The 21,386-nt window shown below is 43.8% G+C and overlaps 1 protein-coding gene across 1 annotated transcript in view; it reads right to left on the reverse strand.

The window, feature by feature from the left end:
* The window catches only part of RANBP10 (RAN binding protein 10), a 66,046-nt gene that overhangs the window by 37,456 nt on the left and 7,204 nt on the right, over nt 1-21,386 (reverse strand). Inside the window, exon 3 of the mRNA XM_026495035.4 lies at nt 3,863-3,915. Coding sequence (XP_026350820.1) covers nt 3,863-3,915 — 53 coding nt within the window. The remainder of the gene's footprint in view (nt 1-3,862; nt 3,916-21,386) is intronic.

The following is a 21,386-nucleotide window of genomic DNA, read 5'->3' on the forward strand; positions in this document are numbered from 1 at the left end:
TATTTATTTAAGTAATCTCTACACCACACATGAGGCTTGAACTCATGACCCAAGATCGAGTCATGTGCTCTACTAACTGAGCCAGCCAGAACCCCCTTTTATAGGTTTTGATAATACGAATCATAGCCATTTTCCTGTAAGAGAATCAGACGGCCAAAGCAGAATATACTGAAAGTGATGCCACAAGAAAGAAGTTACTTGGACAAGCTAACAAGAGAGAAAGGGAAAGTCTTCAAAAAATGTCCTCCCCATAAGACCAACTGGCTCTGATAGATTCGCTGATAAATTTTTCTAAACTTACAAATCAAAAGTAATCTACATATACAGCCATGAAAATAAGGAACCCCTCCCAATGACCTAGTAGGATTCTTCTCAACTAAACAAGATACACTGAATTATCTCAATACACACCCATAAGTCATTTATAAATATAACTGTCCACTTATGATTAAATCCTTCCAGTTAAATATTCAGAATAAGGAAAGGGAGTCCTTTTTTTAACCAAAATCTACCACCTCCTGAAGTTCCATCACACACCTAAGCTCTTACAATTCTTACTGCCCAGGCAGCCCAGCTTAGCCTCCACCCCTCTGGAAGGCCTCCTCTACACTAGTTCACTCTTGAACTATTTACTTATTAGCAAATCTGATCACATTTTGCCTATGTTCAAAACACTCCTGCAATTCACTGCTTAAATAAATAAGGCCAGCACCCTTGACATGGAACATAAGACTCTTCCTTCAACTGGGTCATCCTGACTGTCCCCAGGAAGCTATCCCATCAAACTAGACAACTTATAGATTTACTCACCGGCCTTACTACACCACTACCCAGACCCACCTGGCAAGCTCCTGTATGTCTCTCAACACCAGGTTGAAACACCCTGTGAAGCCATAGTAACCACCCCAACCACCACTCTCCATCAAACACAACAGTATCAAGAAGATACATCAACGCTCAAACACCTCATCTGAAGTTAACACCAAAGTCTCAAATTCTAGACCCAGCCTAGACCATCATCACTCACCTCCCACCAACCCTATATCAAACAGTCCCAATAGCCTTCATCACAACCAAGGGTCTCTTGGAAATCAGAAGCAACAGCCAGGAAGGCTTTAGCTGCTGTCATCTTCCATCTCATGTCCCCAGTGGAATACGTGCTAGTAGCTTTAGGTCCAACTGTTTATGAATGATACTTTCAGTTTTGGAGGATGTATGCTCATTAACACCCCCCAAAACACACACACACACACACACACACACACCAAAAAAAGCAACCCCAGGAAATGGAAAGTGCCAAAGGGGAAGATTCTGATCTTCCAAATCTAGCATTGGGATGTAGGATGAACAGTAACAGGCCCATCATCATTCCTAAGAGGAATGGCTCCCCTTGACCCCTACATCTGTCCTGTGCTAGGTCTTCCCAGCCATTCAGCCCAGCCCCGTATCCTGGGAAAGCCAGAGGCATCCAACCTTCCTAGGGAGAATCCCTATCCAGCTGCAATCTGATTCCTACTTTCTACCTTAAAGAATAATCAGGGAGATTATCAGATATGGCAGGAAGGAAAGCCCTCAGAGCTGGCAGGCAGAGTGAAATGAAAACAGGCATAATACCCACAGAGGTCCCTTTCTCCTGCCAAACAAGAGACGTACCACTCAGGATGTAAAAATAAAAAGATGCCAACTCTCCTGATACGTTACCTCATCCACTGTCTCCGAGCCCCATCTCCTATGGGCCCACACCCTGGGCCTGGACAGGGTCTGACTGCACAAGGACCCTAAATGGACTTCCCTACAATGTTACATTCACAACATCAAAGCACATGACCAGTAGCTGGCCTCCAACTGGCCCAAAAGGGGTCAAAAACCCCATCTTATGAAGGAGGCAAACAGATCTGGCCAGTTCCACATGGCTCCATCTCAAAGAGATTCAGGTCAGCCCAGGTAGACCTTGAACCTCCCCCTCCCACCTCATCTGCTCCACTCCACGGATCTCAAACCAAATGAGCCATGCAAAAAACGGTTCTTACTAAAGAAGGATGAGCATGTGGAACTTAGAATACCAAGCCTAGCACATGGTAAAAGGCTATTTCCAAATCCACCTGAAAGACAGATGTGAGGAGGACTCCTTGATACAAAGACATTTGCTTTTGTTTATTTTGTTTTAAATCGATTTATACTTTTTAAACAAGTAATATATTCACAAGAAAGAAAATGTGAAAACTTTGAAAGATTTCCTTCCTAGTCCTATTCCTAGCCACCCTGTCCTTTCCCAAGGAATAGCTGATACTACAAGTTTTTCTGTAGTTTTCCAAAAATATTCAATGCGCGTACAAGCAGGTACAGATATGCTCATTTTGCCTTTTACATTTTTACACATTTGGTAGCGTATTATATACACTGTTCTATGCCTTATATTTTCTATGTAACAATACATTCTAGAGATAACTCCAAATCAGTACCTAAAAAACCTCCTCATTCTCTTAATGGCTGCATAGTATTCTTTTCTGTGGATTAACAAAAATTCATTTAACCAATGTTCAGGGTTGCTTGAAGCAACAGTTAATAACAGATTATACTAGTTACTTCTATATAATAAGTCTCTTTTCCCTGCCACCAAAGCTGTGCAAAATTTCCAAGAGCACATTTGGAGTAAGAAAAAGATTAAGGGGCACCCGGGTGGCTCAGTTCGTTAAGTTGCCGACTCTTGATTTCAGGTCAGGTCATGATCTCAGGGTTTTGAAATCGAGCCCTTTGTCCCTCTTCTTCCCCCTCTGTCCCTTCTCCCTGCTTGTGGGCATATTCTCTCTCTCTCAAATAAATAAATAAATGAATAAATAAATAAATAAAATCTTAAAAAAAAAAAAAAGATCACAGCCACACGCTACACAAAGAGGCCAAACAAGCCACACACATCCTGATTAATAACTAAAAGCCAGTTTTCAGTCAGACCAAAGCCGAAAAATTTCAGACTCCTGACAATTAGTTGAACCCTGAGCAAGTCTAGATTTCAAGTACTTGAAATTAGTCAATTAGGAAAAAAAAATCTGTGACTGATATTAAGCATAGACGGAAAAGATGCAACGTTTAAGTGCTGCTCTCCCTTTGGAAAAAGCCTGTTACGGGTCTGAGGCACAAAAAGTAGAGGAGCCAGGGCAAAAACACAGGGACGTTGCCTGCCTTCATGACAGTGCCAGGGCAGCTTGCACGATGTCACTTAGGCCATTGAAGGAACAAAGGGACTTAGGACCATCTTCTGGAACCCATCAGCTTCTCCTGGAGGTTTTTATCCCTTCAACTGTACACAGCCCAAGATTGGGCATGAGCCACTGGGCAGAAAGCGGCTGAAAGGGTGCCTGGGTAGTAGCAGAGGACGATCTGCAGGGCCCAGAGCATTTCACAAATCTGAGGTTGCTGACTGCCAACCCAAGTCTCGCACACCTCCTATTTATTAAAAAATTGCCTCAACCATGTTCCAAGTGGGAGGCCACTTAAAGATTCTGATTATTAATAATGGTCAAGTAACAAAGAAGCAAGAGTTGGCAGCAGCCTTCTGCTCAATATATGCCAGAGTCCCAGGCTGATCAAAGGCCAATGGGAGTAAGGGCTACTAAGGCATATCCCCACCAGGAGCAAACTCGGGTTGGTTTTGACTGCAAACAGTTCACATTCCAATTAATTTTTTGGAATGGAAGCCCATGCCATCCCAGCCAAGGCCACATTTTAAGATCTTCCACCCAATGTCCTGGCTTTAGGTAAGGTAGTCAGCAAAATTCTCTCCAGCCTCTTGGCTGCCGCCATGATTCTTGTCATAGAATGGATCAGAAGAGCAGAACAAATATTCTCTTAACCAGTGACTCACCAGGAAGTCTGTTCATGTTGACGCCTTGAGCTGAGAGTCCTATTCCCATGTACCTTCAAGAAATCACACACAAAAAAATTGTGGTTAGCAAATGATTATGCACCTCCTTTCTAAAATATTTCTTGGGAAAAGGAAAACAGGAAAAGAAATGAATATAGAGATTCTTAACACACTAGTGATTCTTGGAGAGCCTTCACATTTTGATTTTCTAATGAAAATCATCTCAAAGCCTTAAGTAGCTGGAGAAACAAGAGGTAGTGTCTGTAACCAGGAACTTCAGTTTCAGATGAAAGTTTCCTGAAATCACTGCTTCCAGTCCCTTGGTTTCTGGCTCCAGCTAAGGCAGCGGAATCTATCCTCAAGAAGTGCCTGAAGTATGTAGTTGAATCCTAGGTAGTGCTTGGCAGAACAACTCAAGATCAAGGCCAAAGGGACAAGCCACTCTTCAGCAAGGACCAAGTGGAAAAAGTACAGACAGGCTAGATCTGCACAGAATTATCAAGACCCCTCACACAGGGCTTCTCCGAGTATCTCCAAACTCATTACCCTTGCCCCATACATTCACCACTGGCCTCCCTGATCATCCAGTGTTGAGGCAGGGTGTCTTTAGGACCCTAAGACTCTCTGCCCTACTCCTCCCACCCAGGTACCTAAACGACTAAGCCATCCACAGCAAAGTGGGGCCCATGCTGCGCAACTCTGTCAAAGATGTCTCAGTGGCATTCATAAGCATGCAGGCCAGAAAAGGAAATGAACAGGGTTTTTAGTCTGTTTGTAGTATGCAAAGAAATAGTGAGGTATTTCCCCAAGAACTGAAATGAGAGAAATAGGTCATCACCTTCTAAGAGTAAAACAGGAGAAACCCACACATGATGCCTGATACTAACCACCTATGAGTGCCAAAAGGTAGTTGAAAGCTCAGAATACTAAAAACACCAACCAAGAGAGCTGCGGTATAACTTTATGGTTGTATAACAATTAAATATACTTAAGGCCACTGAACTTATACTTCAAGATGGTGAAAATGGTCAATTTTGGGGCGCCTGGGTGGCTCAGTCGTTAGGCGTCTGCCTTCGGCTCAGGGCGTGATCCCAGAGTCCTGGGATTGAGACCCACATCAGGCTCCTCACCTGGGAGCCTGCTTCTTCCTCTCCCACTCCCCCTGCTTGTGTTCCCTCTCTTGCTGGCTGTCTCTCTCTCTCTGTCAAATAAATAAATAAAATCTTAAAAAAAAAAAAAAAAGAAAATGGTCAATTTTATGGTACGTATATTTTACCATACACATTTAAAAATTTTTTTAAAGCTTTTATTTATTTACTTGACAAGAAAGAGAGAGCACAACCGGGGGAGGGGGAGAGGGAGAGGGAGAAGCCGACTCCCAGCAGAGCAGGGAGCCAGATACAGGACTTGATCCCTGGACCCTGGGATCATCACCTGAGCTGAAGGCAGACACGCTTAACCGAATGAGCCACCCAGGCACCTCCACACAAAAATGTTTTTTAAAGCAATTACATAGGATTGCCTTCTTTTGACCATTTCCAAGTGGCTACATATTTACATTCCAATTATTCCCTGTTGTAAATGATTCTACAAGGAACACTTCCACATACGTTTCCCCATCTTGGATTACTTCTTTCTTTTCCCCCCCCGACGTGCTCCATGCAGCTACGTACATGCTTCCTAACACTACCTGAGTTCCCACACATGGTGCTCCTGCCTCTCCAAGTCCTTCATCTACAGTAAATGCCCCTTTGCCCTTCTCTAGCTGGCTGTGCTACTGTGTTTTGGGGGGAGCAGCCTCTACCATCCAAATCAGGCAGGGAAGGAAGGCTCTGACCCACACATCTTCCTCTGAAACCAGCTACGCCATAATGCTGGCAGGAACCAGGAAGACAGTGACCAACACATGACCCTGACAACTTGGCCTGCAGGAGTTAGGGGAAAGAGGAGAGAAGGGAAAGGAATAGCACTTCAAAGAGGGACTTGGAAGGCTCAAAGGACTGAGACCCTCAAACTGCCTGAGACCTCCTGCCAAAAATGGACCTTGAAGAAGCATCAGGGGCAGAAGGAGTGTAAGCCTGCTGGCAGGATTCCCATTAGATTAAAACGTGTACTTTTTACCAGAAAAACAGCAGCCCAAATAATCAGCTTCCTTACTTCACATGGTAGAGGCTGCCAAAAGCTGGTCTCCATTCTCTTAATGCCTCAGCTGACCAAGCAGCAAACAATCTCAACTGCTCTGCAGTCATCAATCAACATAATCATGTACAACACAGCCAGGGGTTTCCCTGACTTGGATGTCAGCCCACTCATCCTGCCCTGTTTGGAGGGGCCTGAGTCTCTGCCCCATACCACATGTGATCTCATCCCTGGCGGTTTCCTGACACTAAGATGAGGGTTTGTGTTTAGAGCGCATGTTTCCTGGATGACCCTTAACCACTTAAGGTTAATGAAAATAGGGAAGCTCAAGGAGCTTGGCCATCAGCAACAGGGGTCTAATTCCATAAATTTTCATGGGAATGAGGAACTACTAAGGCACATGCACTCAAACACAAGTTGCTTAGCTTCTGCACTGGGGAAGCCTTTTCCACCTCCAGCAGCTAGCCCTCAACACATTCTTATAAACTCTCTGCCCCATAGTGGGACAGTGTTTACCAGTGGATGGCCTGGGAGTCTTTACATAAATCCTAGGGTCAAGTTGTGAACCCAAGTGGATGAGCTAAGGGTAGAGTACCCAGAGGAGATCCAATCCCAAACTTGGGTGCCATGACACCTGCAGGTGTCAATGACACAGGGAGCAACCCCAAAGGAACCTAAGTTGCATATTCATATGAAGTTGGAGTTGAGTCAGTGTTCAAAAGAAATGAGTCCCAACTTTTTCCAAAAGTATGATGTTCTAAAATTACAAAAACACACACCTTCCTCCCTTCCAGCAAATCTTCATGCACTTGAAAACTATTATCCAACCAGTCTGAGATAAGCAGAGGGTAAAAAAGCTACAAGGACCCCATGAATACACTTAAAAAGCACTGGATTGTACACTTTTAAGTGGGGGAATTATATGGTATGTTAAGTTACATCTAAGTCATACTCAACAAAGTAGGAATAAAAAACACTGTCTCAACATAATAAAAGCCATATTATGATAAGCCCACAGCTAACATCATACCCAATGGTGAAAGACTGAAAAACTTTTCCTAAGATCAGGAATAAGACATCGGGGCGCCTGGGTGGCTCAGTCGTTAAGCATCTGCCTTTGGCTCAGGGCGTGATCCTGGAGTTCTGGGATCGAGCCCCACATCAGGCTCCTCCACTGGGAGCCTGCTTCTTCCTCTCCCACTCCCCCTGCTTGTGTTCCCTCTCTCACTGGCTGTCTCTATCAAATAAACAAAATCTTAAAAAAAAAAAAAAAAGGAATAAGACAAAGGTGCCTGTGTTTACTACTCTATTCAACAGAGTATTAGAAGTTCTAGCCAGGGACTCTTGGGTGGCTCAGTCGGTTAAGTGGCTGCCTTCGGTTCAGGTCATGATCCTAGGGTCCTGGGATCAAGCCCCACATCAAGCTCCCTGCTCAGCAGGGAGCCTGCTTCTCCCTCTCCCTCTGCCTGCCACTCTGCCTACTTGTGCTCTCCCTCTCTCTATCAAATAAATAAATAAAATCTTAAAAGAAAAGTTCTAGCCAAAGCAATTAAACCAGAAAAATAAAAGGCACCCAAATTGGAAAAGAATAGGTAAAACCATCTCTGTCCACAGATGACATGATCTTATATGTAGAAAACCCTAAAGATTCCACAAAAGTGCTATTAGAATAAACAAATTCAGCAAAGTTGAAGGAATACAAAATCAACACCTGAAAAGCAGTTGTTTTTCTATACACTAACACTGAACAATGAAAAAAGGAAATTAAAATAATTCCATTTATAACAGCATTATAAAGAATAAAATACTGGGGGGTGCCTGGGTGACTCAATCAGTTAAGCATCTGCCTTCAGCTCAGGTCATGATCCTGGGGTCCTGGGATCGAGCCGCATGTCAGGCTCCCTGCTTGGTGGGGAGTCAGTCGGCTTCTCTCTCTCCCTCTGACCCCCCTCGCTGATGTGCTTATGCACTCTGTCTCTCTCAAATAAATAAATAAAAATCTTTTAAAAAAATAAAATAAAATACCAGGGTGCCTGGGTGGCTCAGTTAGACATCCAACTCTTGGTTTTAGCTCAGGTTGTGATCTCAGGATAATAAGATCTAGTGCTGCATCGGGTTCTGTGATCAGTCAGCTTGAGATTCTCTCTCCCTCGGCCACTCCCCACCCCCTCTCTAAAATAGATAAATAAATCTTTAAAAAAAAAAAAAAAAGGAATAAAATATTTAGGAATAAACTTGACCAAGGTGACAAAAGACTCGTACACTAAAAACTCTAAAATGTTGCTGAAAGAAACTAAAGAAGACACAAATAAATGGAAAGACATCTGTGTTTACAATTGGAAAGCTTAGTATTGTAATGATGCCAATACTACCCAGTGCAATACACAGATTTAATGCTATCCATATGGAATCTCAAGGGACAATGAATAGCCAAAACAATCTTGAAAAAGACAAAAAAAAGTTGGAGGACTCACACTTCCTGATTTCAAAACTTACCACAAAGCTGTGATAATCAAAACAGTGTTGGTACTGGCATAGAGACAGACATATAGACTATAGTAGCACAACAGAGAGCACAGAAATATACCCCCCCATATCTGGTCAACTGATTTTGACAAAGATGCTAAGACCATTCAATTGGAAAACGATAGTCTTTTCAACAAATGGTGCTGGGACAAATGGATGTCCACATGCAGAAGAATGAAGTTGGGCCCTTACCACACACCATATGCAAAATTAACTTAAAACAGATCAAATAAACAAAGACCTAAAACTGTAAAACTCTTAGAAGAAAACATAGAAGAAAAGGTTTACATTGGAAATGGCAATGATTTCTTGGATATTACACCCAAAGCACAGGCAACAAAAGAAAAAAGTAAGCTACATCAAAATTTTAAACTTTTCTATCTCAAAGGACACCATCAACACAGCGAAAAGCAACCCACGGTATAGGAAAAAAATATTTGCAAAGCATATATGTGATAAGGGTTTAATATCCAGGATATTCAAAGAACTCTTACAACTCAACAAAAAACCAAACCAAACAGAAAACCTATTAAAAATGGGCAAGTACTTGAACAGTTATTTCTCCAAAGAAGAGACAAATGGCTAATAAGCATATTAAAAGATGTTCAGCATCACTATCACTAAGGAAATGTAGCTCAAAACCACAATCAGATACAACTTCATACCCTTTAGGCCAAACAAAAAAAAACAGAAAATAACAAGTGCTGGTGAGGATATGAAGATCAGAACCCTTGTGCATTGATGGTACAGCAGCTGTGGAAATGAGTATGGCAGTTAATAATACGGTAATTCTAAGTTTAAAAAGTTAAAACTAGGGGCGCCTGAGTGGCTCAGTCATTGAGCTTTGCCTTCGGCTCAGGTCATGATCCTAGGGTCCTGGGATCAAGCGCCGTGTCAGGCTCCCTGCACAGCGAGAAGCCTGCTTCTCTCTCTCCCATTCCCCCTGCTTGTGTTCCCTCTCTCGCTGTGTCTCTGTCAAATAAATAAATAAAATCTTAAAAAAAAAAAAAAGTTAAAATTATGTTGGGGTGCCTGGGTGGCTCAGGCGGTTAAGCACCCCACTCTTGATTTCCACTCAGGTCATGATCTTGGGGTCATGAATCAAGCCCTGCAATAGGCTCCATGCTCATCATGGAGTCTGTCTGAGATTCTCTCTCTCCCTCTCCCTCTGCCCCTCCCCCCCGTTCATGTACTCGCTCTCTCACTCTCTCAAATAAATAAATAAAATCTTTTAAAAATTACACTATGCTTTTAAAATGCCTATTTTTTTTTTTAAAGATTTTGTTGATTTATTTGACAGAGAGACAGCCAGCGAGAGAGGGAACACAAGCAGGGGGAGTGGGAGAGGAAGAGGCAGGCTTCCAGCGGAGGAGCCTGATGTGGGGCTCGATCCCAGAATGCCGGGATCACACCCTGAGCCGAAGGCAGCTGCCTAACAACTGCGCTACCCAGGCGCCCCATTAAAATGCCTAATTTTTAACAAAGAATTACCATATGATCCAGCAATTCCACTTCCGGGTATATACCCAAAAGAATTGAAAACAGGGACCTGAACAGATATTTGCACATTCATATTCATAGCAGCAGTATTCACAACAGCCAGAAGGTGAAAGCAAACCAATCCAGGTGTCTATTGCTGAATGGATGAGTGGATAAAGAGAATGTGACATATATACACAATGGAATATTACTCAGCCTTAAAAAGGAAGAAATTATGGGGCGGCTGGCTAGTTCAGTTGGAACAGCATGCAACTCTTGGGGTAGTGAGTTCAACCCCATGTTGGGTGTAAAGATTACTTAAATAAATACAACTTAAAAAAAAAAAAAGGAAGGAAATTCTGACATATACTACAACACGGATGAACCCTGAAGAAATTACACTAAGAGAAACAAGTCAGTCACAAAAAGACAAATTTTGGGGACACCTGGGTGACTCAGTTGGTTAAGTGTCTGACTTCAGGGCACCTGGGCAGCTCAGTTGGTTAAGGGACTGCCTTCGGCTCAGGTCATGATCCTGGAATCCCAGGATCAAGCCCCACATCGAGCTCCCTGCTCAGCAGGGAATCTGCTTCTTCCACTGACCCTCCCCCCTCTCGTGCTCTCTCTCTCATTCTCTCTCTCAAATAAATAACTAAAATCTTAGGGGGAAAAAAGTATCTGACTGCAGCTCAGGGCATGATCTCAGAGTCCTGGGATGGAGCCCAGCATGGGGGTCCCCACTCGGGGAAGTCTGTCAGCCCCTCATCCTGGTCGTGCTCACACTCACTCTCTTTCTCTATATTAAAAAAAAGAAAAAAGAAAAAAAGTTAAGGGGCTCCTGGGTGGCTCAGTTGGTTAAGCGTCTGCCTTGGGCTCAGGTCATGATCCCAAGGTCCTGCAATGGAGCCCTGCATCGGGGTTCCCTGCTCAGCAGGAGGCCTACTTCTCCCTTTCCCTCTGCCTGCTGATCTCTCTGCTTGTGCTCTCTCTCTCTGCCCAAATAAATAAAATCTTAAAAAAAAAAAAAAGACAAATTTGGTTTGATTCCACTTATACAAGGTATCTAGGGTAGTCAAATTCATAAAGACAGAAAGTAAAATTAGGTGTTTGCCAGGGCCTAGGGGGAGAATCAGGAGTTACTGTTTAATGGAGACAGTTTCAGTTTGGGAAGATGAAAAAAGTTCTGGAGATGGATGGTGGTGATGGTTGCACAACAATGTGAATGCACTTAATGCCACTGAACTGTACACTTAAGAATGATTCAAATGCTAAATTTTATGTTATGTATGTTTTACCACAATAAATAAATGAATACATATCAATGCAACTGCCCCTCCTCCCCAAAAAAGGTTCAAGTTCACTATCATCAGCTATATTTGTTATTACATAAAATCTCTTCCTCTCTTCAAGCTTGGGGATTTAGGATCCAGGGAGACAATACCCTCACTTTCTTTCAGAGGTATCATCTCTGGCCAAAAACCTAGCATGTGGATATGTGTTTATTCAGTTCTGATATCCCCCAAAGACCAATCCCCCAAATTATCCAAACACAGGAGATGGAGCCTAAGTTTACAGGCTCAAACCCTATGTCCTATGCCACAATGAACAGAACTGATTCAAGGCCTATTGTCTACCTCAGGATGCAGGAGTTATAGGAAGGAGCCCCCAGCCCTCAAAGGAAAATCACAGAGCCACAGCAGTGCTGGGCACATAATGAACATTACAAACCCCTAGCGTTCATCCACTCATGGTCTGGTGAACTTTATTGCCAAAGTCACAGGGTCTTTCCCAGCCACAGTTCAAGGGAACCTAAACTTCTAGCTGGTATGAAATCATAACAGAGCTACCTGATAGGTTAAGTGAGCTCTGAACTCAGCCACAACACCCCCAGTGCTATTCTCCCCTCTTGCAGACACTGGACTTCAGCAGTGAGATTAAATGACCACTAGTGACATTACAGGCATAGGGGTAATCTATTTCTCCATCCACTCATGAAAAATCTAAGGAGGCCTGAGGTTTCCTCTCAATCACCAACAAAGGACATGTGTAGTGCTTTGCCAGGTCTCAGACTCATGTGGTCCCAGCTCTCTGATAGGCTGACAAAAATGAGGTAAAACAATAAGGAAAGAGCATAATGAAAATCCCAAACCCACATATGTTCTCCTGGACACATACAGAAGTATCTCTGCATCTAAGCAGCAATGACACTACCTCTCCTCTGTGGATCTCTGGTGGTATTTGAAAATGAACGGGTTGTTAGGTGCTGCTGAGTCCTTGCTAAAGTTGAGTAATTCAGTAAAAACAGATGTGATAAGTTTCTTTTTAGAGAGGCCCTTGAGATCATTCACCTACTCCATAAAGATCTTCTGTGCCCAATACGGTGCTGGGGACACAAGGGTAGGGGCCTGAATTCAGTCCCTGCGCTCTGACAGGTTCCAGTGGCAAGTCAGGGGCAAGCCAAAGACTGAGGGTGCACTAACTCGGGGATTCCCAAAGGAAGTGAAGGCTGAGCCAAAACCTGGTAAGCAGTGAGGGGGGAAAAAAGGAGCACATTCCATGCAGAAGCAACAGAATGTGCTGAGGCGGAGTGGCAAGAACGCAGCCCCATAGTCAAGGAACGGTGAGAAATTAGTGTGGCTGGGTCACAGCTTGGGCAGACCTAAAAAGAGCCAAAGCTGGCACAGGAAACTGGCTATTCATGCACAGCCTGCATGCGAGCTTAAGGAGTTTGAACTTCTTGGAAGGTAACAGGAAGCTGCAGAAAGGATTTAGAGAAGGGTGCAGCTGATCAAACCCACTGATATTTGTAAAACCGACTAAAGAGGCAAAACTAGAGGCTACCCAAATTATCCCAGTGGAAGATGACAGCGCTGGACAAGGACAGAAGCAGTAGGGATGGCAAGGCACAGAGAGAGAGAAGTGCTTTTCTTTTTTTTTTAAGCTTTAAGGTTCTGTCTTTAAGTAATCTCTCCACCCAATGTGGGGCTCGAACTTACAACCCCGAGGTCGAGAGTCACGTGCTCTACTGACTGAGCCAGACAGGTGCCCCTGAGCCAAGTCCTCTTTAGAACACAGTGAACTTATGCAAGGGGGAGGAGCTGTCCCGGACACAGCCCAGCACAACCAGTCACCATAGAAAGGGCAATTCTCTGAGATCCACTTGCAAACTTTGGAGCCCAAGTGGTTGGCCTGTCAGTAGTAACCTTTCTCCAGCTCTCCTCCGACCCTAGCATTTACACTGTGTGCAAACAGCCGAAGAAAAAACATACCTGCACCAGAGCAAATGTACCAGACAAGGCCAGAATCAAATCTCACCCCTGCCACTGAGTTCACCGTATGCCCAAATCAGCTTGTCAGAAACTGTTCCTCAGCTATCGCCATCAGTCCAGAGAGCCTTCAGGGTAGCCACTGAACAGGATCCTGGACGTGGTGTCAGGAGGGCTGCTGGTGGGCCCAGCACAACTCCACTGTGCTTTGGTTCATGCACTAGAGGCTTTTCTACCACTGGAATCAGGTAAAATAGGCCATTTTTGAAGGACTGGATCTTGGGACTTCTAAAAACAAAGGCCTGTTTACTGGGGATTGCCAAGGAAAAAAGAGGTAAACATTTGCTTCCTTCTTGGTAACGTGTCAGACAATGCTAAAACACTAACAGATACAAGCTACCTTGGTCACCTGGGAGGGAGGCAACAGGGGTTCTCACTCCCTAAACAGATAACTGGAATAGACAGAGCTTAGCTCCCCTATATTTAGCATCTCCACTAGGGCTTTCTTTTCAAGCAGCAGGATATATCTGAGGAGCTTGGGGGCAAAGTTATTACCCCACAACATGACTGAAAGTAGGGTAAACCCATCTGATATACTCCTCTCTTCCATATGGCAGCAAAATGGAGAACATCATTTGTCAGAGAGGTGAGACAGCCAATAAGTGTAGAGAGACAACAGATGATGAGTTCTTCATGGCAATGAGACCATGAGTTAGCCTCTAACTTCTTAGTTTCTACTTCACTGCCAAAACCACAACACAAGCTAGAGCTAGAAGAGCAACTCCATCTCTCTGTGGGGCTCCAGGGAGAAGAGGGCAGCAAGCAAGCACAGCTCAGGCCGAGTGGGAGAGCAGGACAGAGGATAAGCAGCAGCTATAGCAAGACCCTCAGCTGACCACACAGCCAGGTCCCCCTTGAAGCTGTCACCATACACTGCAGGCAGTGGGGGTAACCTGGGGCCTGGAAAATGACCTACTTGAAAATGGACTGGTGGTTTCTGGGACCCATGCTGCCCTCCACCCGCCTCTGCTGACTCTCCCACAAAAGCAACAGTCTGCTGAAACCCTGCAATCACGTGGAGATGTGAGCACAGTCAGCTTGGATTCTTCTTTTCTCTTTGGTTTTCCAGATTTTCTACAATTACTTTGATAGTCACAGAAAAATCATTTTCCAGAGCCAGTTGATGGCCATATACTGAGGAGGTTGTTGGCTCTCACCCATCAGACTGTCCCTGGATTGTCCCAGGACAACATTTCAGTGCCAGAGGGACACAGTGGGGGACCTGGTTTTCATGGTCAGCTCCTCAGTACACCCACTTTCCTAAGTCTTGACAGGAGGGCAGAGGCTGCATGGGAAGAGCACACTTTCAGAAACAGGAGGAAATTGTCAAAATCCCTGCTCAGTAAAAGAGGCGGGGCTCTGGCTCACATAGTACCAGGTGAGTCTCAAGTGCAACCCAGAGCACACACCCAGGAAACCCTCCTTCCTGCTCAGCACAGTGACACTGGCTCGGCACGGCTCCAACTGACTAGAGATTCTTCCATGACCCAGACAGGTCTGGTGGTGAACAGAGGACAGGACTTTAGAAACCACACCTCTGGAGTCTCACACCCTCCAGAGACATACAACAAGGCATGGGGCCAGGAGACCACACTTTGCTGTTATCACCCATCCAGTCCTGAGAGAGAGCCTGGAGCACTCTACACTACACAGGGAACCTCTTCGGCAACAAGTCTAACCCTCCCTTCCTGCCTCCTGAAGAGAAGTACCTAAGAGTTTGAAAGTGACAGGAACACTTTGCAGCAGGGCTCCAGAGACAACATCCCAGACTCTTGAAGCCTGGTCTTAGACACTCCAGCCTAATTCAGGACTGTGGGTCTCAGATTTCACCCCACATCTCAAGTTCCCTATCAGAAGGGGAGAGGGTTGGACTACAGGGCTTCTAAGATCCTTCCCTGCTTTGACCTAAAGACTTCAATTCTTGGCAGAATAATGTCTGGGTACTGTTACAAATGTGCTGTACCATATGCAAGCCCAAGATGGGGTAGACCCTGAAACAGAAATCAAAAAGCCACCAAAAAGACATCAAAAGAAAAGGAAATTACAAACCAATATACTTTACAGATGCAAAAATCCTCAACAACATTGTAGCAAACCAAATCCAACAATGTATTAAAAGGATTACACACCATGACCAAGTGGGATTTATCCCATGAAGGCAAGGGTGGGTGATTCAACATTAAGAAAATCAACCAATATAATAATCCACATTAATAGAACTAAGGAAAAACACATTCATATAATCATCTCAATTGATGCAGAAAAAAAAACAAAATCCAACACTCCTTCATGATACAAGCACTCAGAAAAGTAGGAATAAAAGAGAACTTTCTCAACAAGATAAAGGGTATTTATGAAAACCCAATGGTGAGAGTCTAAAAGCTTTTCCCCTAAGATTAGAATAAAACAAGTATCCCCACCTTTCACCACTGCTATTCAGCACTGTACACTGGAAGTCCTAGCTAGAGCAATTAGTCAAGAAAAAGAAATAAAAGGCATTCAAATAAGAAAAGGATAAGTAAAACTATCTCTATTTGCAGATGACATGATCTTATAAAAAATCCCCAACAGTATACAGAAAGCTCATTAGAGCTAAAAACTGAATTCAGCAAAGTTGCAGGATATAAGATCAATACACACAAAGCAGTTGTATTTCTATACACTAACACTGAACAATCTAAAAAGGAAATTAAAAAATAATTCCATTTATAATATAGCATCAAACAAGCAAAATACTTAGGAATAAATTTAGCCAAGGAAGCAAAAGACTCCTACACTAAAAACTATAAAACACTGCTAGAAGAAATTAAATTAAAGAAGACACAAATAAATGGAAAGACATCTTATGCTCATGGACTAGAAGACTTAATATTGTTAAGACAGAGAGTATTGTGAATATTCTCCAAATTGACCCAAAAAGTCAATGCAATCCCTACCAAAATTCCGCAGTGTTTTTTGCAGAAATGGAAAAGTCAATCCTCAAAATCATGTGGATATGCAAGGGGCCTCAAGTAGCTAAAACAATCTTGAAAAAGGAAGAACAAAGTTAAAGGATTCACATTTCCTGATTTTAGAACTTACTAGAATACTACAGTTAATCAAAACACTGTGGTACTGGCATAAGGTAGACAAGTAGACAAATGTAATAGAATTTAAAGTTCAGACACCAAAACCCATATCTATTGCCAAATTACTTTCACCAAGGGTGCTGAGTCCATTCAATAGGGAAAGAATCGTCTCTTCAACAACTGGTGCTAGGGGGCGCCTGGGTGGCTCAGTCGGTTAAGCGTCTGATAAGCGTCTGATAAGCGTCTGACTCTTGATTTTGGCTCAAGTGATGATCTCAGGGTTGTGGGATGGAGCCCCACCTCGGGCTCCACATTGGGCTGGGAGCCTACTTGGGATTCTCTCTCCCTCTGCCCCTCCCCCATTCTCTGGAGAAAAAAACACAACTGTTGCTGGGACAACTGGACTTCTACACGTGGGTGAATGAAGTCGAACCCCTCCTTCATACTATATATAAAAATTAACAAAAAATGGATCAGCAATCTAAATATAAGAGCCAAAACTATAAAATTCTTAGAAGAAAACAGGGAAAAGCTTCATGACCTTGGATTTGGCAATGGATTCTTAGATGAGACACCAAAAACATAAGCAACAAAAGAAAAAGTTAAATAAACTGGATTTCATCAAAATTAAAATTTTAGGGTGCCAGGATGGTTCAGTCGGTACAGCACACAACTCTTGATCTCGGGGTTGTGAGTTCAAGCCCCACATTAGGCGTGGAGCCTATTTAAAAAAAAATTTTTTTTTAAGATTTTATTTGAGAGAGAGAGCACTGAGGGAGAGGGAAAAGCAGATGCCTCACTGAGCAGAGAGCCTGATGCGGGTCTAGATCCCAGGACCCCGGGATCATGACCCAAGCCAAAGGCAGCTGCTTAACTGACTGAGCCACCCAGGCACCCCTAAATTTTTTTTTCATTTAAAAAAAATTAAAACTTTTGCACATCAAAAAACATTATCAAGAAAGTAAAAAGATAGGGGCGCCTGGGTGGCACAGCGGTTAAGCGTCTGCCTTCGGCTCAGGGCGTGATCCTGGTGTTATGGGATCGAGCCCCACATCAGGCTCCTCCGCTATGAGCCTGCTTCTTCCTCTCCCACTCCCCCTGCTTGTGTTCCCTCTCTCGCTGGCTGTCTCTATCTCTGTCGAATAAATAAATTAAAAAAAAAAAATCTTTAAAAAAAAAAAAAAGATAGCCTAGAAATTGGGAGAAAATATTTGCAAATCATATATCTGATAAGGGTTTAATATCAAAATATATAAAAAGGGACTCGAGGGGCACCTGAGTGGCTCAGTGGGTTAAGCAACTGACTCTCGATTTCAGCTCAGGTCATGATCTTAGGATCGTGAGATGGAGCCCTGTGTGGAACTCCATGCTCTGTGCTCAGCGCTCAGCAGGGCGTCTGCCTCTCTCCCTCTCCCTCCCCCTCTCCCTCTGCCCCTACCCAGCTTGTGCACTCCCTAAAATAAGCAAACAAATCTTAAAAAAAAGAAAAAGAGGGACTCAAACAAAAGTTCTATGCCAATGTTAGCTTCTATGCACCATTATTTTTTTTTAAAGATTTATTTATTTATTAGACAGACAGAGACAGCCAGAGAGAAAGGGAACACAAGCAGGGGGAGTGGGAGAGGAAGAAGCAGGCTCCCAGTGGAGGAGCCCGATGTGGGGCTCGATCCCAGTACGCCTGGATCACGCCCTGAGCCGAAGGCAGACGCTTAACGACTGCACCACCGAGGCACCCCTCTATGCACCATTATTAACAATAGCCAACGGATGGGGAAAAAACCCAAGTGTCCATCAACAGATGAACAGATAAACAAAATGTGGCACATACATACAGCCATAAAAAGGAATGGTTCTGGCACAGATCACAACATAAACCTTGAAAACATTATGCTAAGTGAAATGAACAAGACATAAAAAGACAATATTGTATGATTCCATTAATATGAAATATCTAGAACAGGCAAATTCATAGAAACAGAAAGGTTACTAGGGGCTGGGAGGAGAGGGAAATAGGGAATTATTGCTTAATGGGTACAGAGTTTCTGTTTGGGGTGATGAAAAAGTTTTGGAAAATAGTGGTAATGATTGCATAAGACTGTGAATGTAATACCACTTAATTGTACACTTAAAAATGGTTAAAATGACACATTTTATGTCATATATATATCATACCACACACACACACACACACACACACACACACACACACACCTGGGCGTGTGCATGCAACACAGTTACCAAGAACACCCCCCAGGGCCCTGCATGCCAGCATTAGCCTCATCTGGCTTTTCCAGATGAGAAAGGAAGTCTTGGCACAAAGCGCAGTAGAAAGCATCAGAGTATTCTGGCCTCATGTCAGGGCCAGAAGAAGGAAGTATTATAAGGAAATGGCAGATGACAAGAGTGAGGAACACACACCTAGCTCTTTTTATTTTCTATCAATTTCTTCTTACAGAGGAAGTGGATTTTATGGGCTCTCAAGCCCACAGGCACTTTTAATAAATACTGCTTAAGATATATGAACCAATGACCATGGGACCTGAACATTTTAACTTTAAGCTCCATCAACTGAATGTCTCCAGGCTCACAGAGCTCTGTAGGAAGTGACAAAGAGGAGAAAAAAAAAGACAAGCTCCTCAGCCTCAGAGCTGAGATAGCTCTTGGGGACTGAGGGAAGGTACCAATCTGCTGCCAATCCTCTCAGTCACCAGTGCCCCTGTCCCTTGCCCCAGACCCCCAAGGAGCTACTGAAATCTTACCTGATAGTTTCATCTTGACATCTAACACCTTAGCCACAGCTCAGCAGCCTGGCAATCTTGTTCCTATCAGAACCTGCCCTAGATAAAGAAATCAACAGCCTCCATAACAGAGGAAATCTCTGGGATCATGGTTACAAAATGGTCCCTGGGAGACATTTCAGGGAAAACACCAACTGACGTTTAGGTCTGAAATAAGGGCTAATATTTGGTGCTAAGGATTCTATTTCATACTCTGATGGGCCTGCTTGAAACCACAGGACACTGGCTGCTGTGTACAAGCTGCTCCTCCAGTAGCCACACCCCCACTTGGCAGAGGATACCAGTTACCCACTGAGCCCAAATCTGTGCGGGCCCCACACTGAGAGACAGGCCATTACAGAGATGAATGAACCCAGCTCAGCACCATCCAAGGAAGAACAGGCCTGAACGAAAAAGGACCTAGAGTCAGAATGTGCTTGTAGGGAGAAAGGTGGTTCTGAACGTGGGTCTGGAGACCCTCATACATTCACTGTGAAGAGCACCATCAAAACACCCACAGAGCCCACAAGACAGGAAGGGGCAGAACAGTCCCCATGGGTGGCCCTGGGCAGGTTACTCATACACTCCAGGTTCTGGCTTCTTCCCTAAGAATCTTGGGAATCTCAAGTACCAAGACTTTCCGAAGCCTGTCACATTCAGAAACCAAATATACTGCCCTTAACCAGAGGGTATAGCTATCGGTACCCCCAGCTTAATAGGAAAGCTTAATATGAGTTTGGACACAGCAAATGCCCTTAGTTACTCAGACATTATCCTTAACTTTCTAGTTATAGGTATTCATCCAGGAACTGGCCTTGAGTTTGCTGGTTTGTAACTTAGCATCCTTCATTATTTTCAGCAGAGGATCTTATTCAAGTAACCTAGCCCACCATTACCTGGAAACTCTAAGTCCCAGTGAATTTGAAAACATCAAATTCCATGTATTAAACCCCTTTCTGCTTAAAATATCTGGAATGGTTTCTGCTTTCTGCAACAGCCTCAACTGATACACATAATGGCTATAAACTACATTTGTTTAAACCCGCATCTCTCTGTCCCTCTGCTTTTTTTTTTTAATATTTCATTAATTGGCTGATTGAGAGTGTGCGCACCTATGCACAAGTTGAGGGAAGGGCAGAGGGAGAAGGAGAGAGAAACTCAAGCAGACTCTGTGTGGAGCCTGTCCCGGGGCTTGATCCCATCACCCCAGGATCACGACCCAAGCTAACACCAAGAGTCAGATGCTCAACCAACTAAGCCATCCAGGTGCCCCTGTCTCTCTGCTATTTTTTATTTTTTTTATTTTATTTATTTATTTATTTATTTTTAAAGATTTTATTTATTTATTTGACAGAGATAGAGACAGCCAGCGAGAGAGGGAACACAAGCAGGGGGAGTGGGAGAGGAAGAAGCAGGCTCCCAGCGGAGGAGCCTGATGTGGGACTCGATCCCGGAACGCCAGGATCACGCCCTGAGCCAAAGGCAGACGCTTTAACGACTGCGCTACCCAGGCGCCCCTCTCTGCTATTTTTTAAATGTACACTGTGTCAGGTGTTGAAAAATCCTATGTCATATTCACATTTTGGCAAAAAAAAAAAAAAAAAAAAAAAAGCAAACATAACTACTAATAAACTCCCGGCACAACAGCTGTTATTAAAAGAGAGCATTCTACAAAATAGTCCATGTCAATTTCAGATACATGGCTTTGTAAACTGGATTATAACCAGTTCTACCCAGCAAACCATCCCCTCTGCTTCTTTCCTTATGGTTCAGCTCCACCTCAGCAATGTCCTCCAGAAGAGACGAGCTGAGCGCTTAGACCATCTGGGCACAACTGCTTCTATCTTCTCTCCACTGGTTCTCATCTTCCACGTTCTATCTTCCAACTGCCTCCTTCTATCGCCCCTCTGATCAAAAAATAGCAGCTGCCTGGAGCACTGCACATTAAGAAAACTTCTAGGGCTCTGTGTGGATAAGGATGAACACTGTTATCAATCGTAACATGTGCCACAGAAGCTGAGTAGGCAAATGAGGTATCTGAGCCTTGACACTTGCCATCCCCATAACCTAAAATAAACTTCCCTGGAATCCCAGGCCATCCCTAAGGTCCAAGAGGTAGGAGAGGAAGAGAGAACAACCGGGGTGCAAAAGACTTACCCAGCCCCTCCCCCACTTCCCTACACAGTTCAGAGCTGTTCTTTCTGGCCCC

This window comes from Ursus arctos, unplaced genomic scaffold, assembly GCF_023065955.2.
Source record: "Ursus arctos isolate Adak ecotype North America unplaced genomic scaffold, UrsArc2.0 scaffold_19, whole genome shotgun sequence".
NCBI lineage: Eukaryota > Metazoa > Chordata > Mammalia > Carnivora > Ursidae > Ursus > Ursus arctos.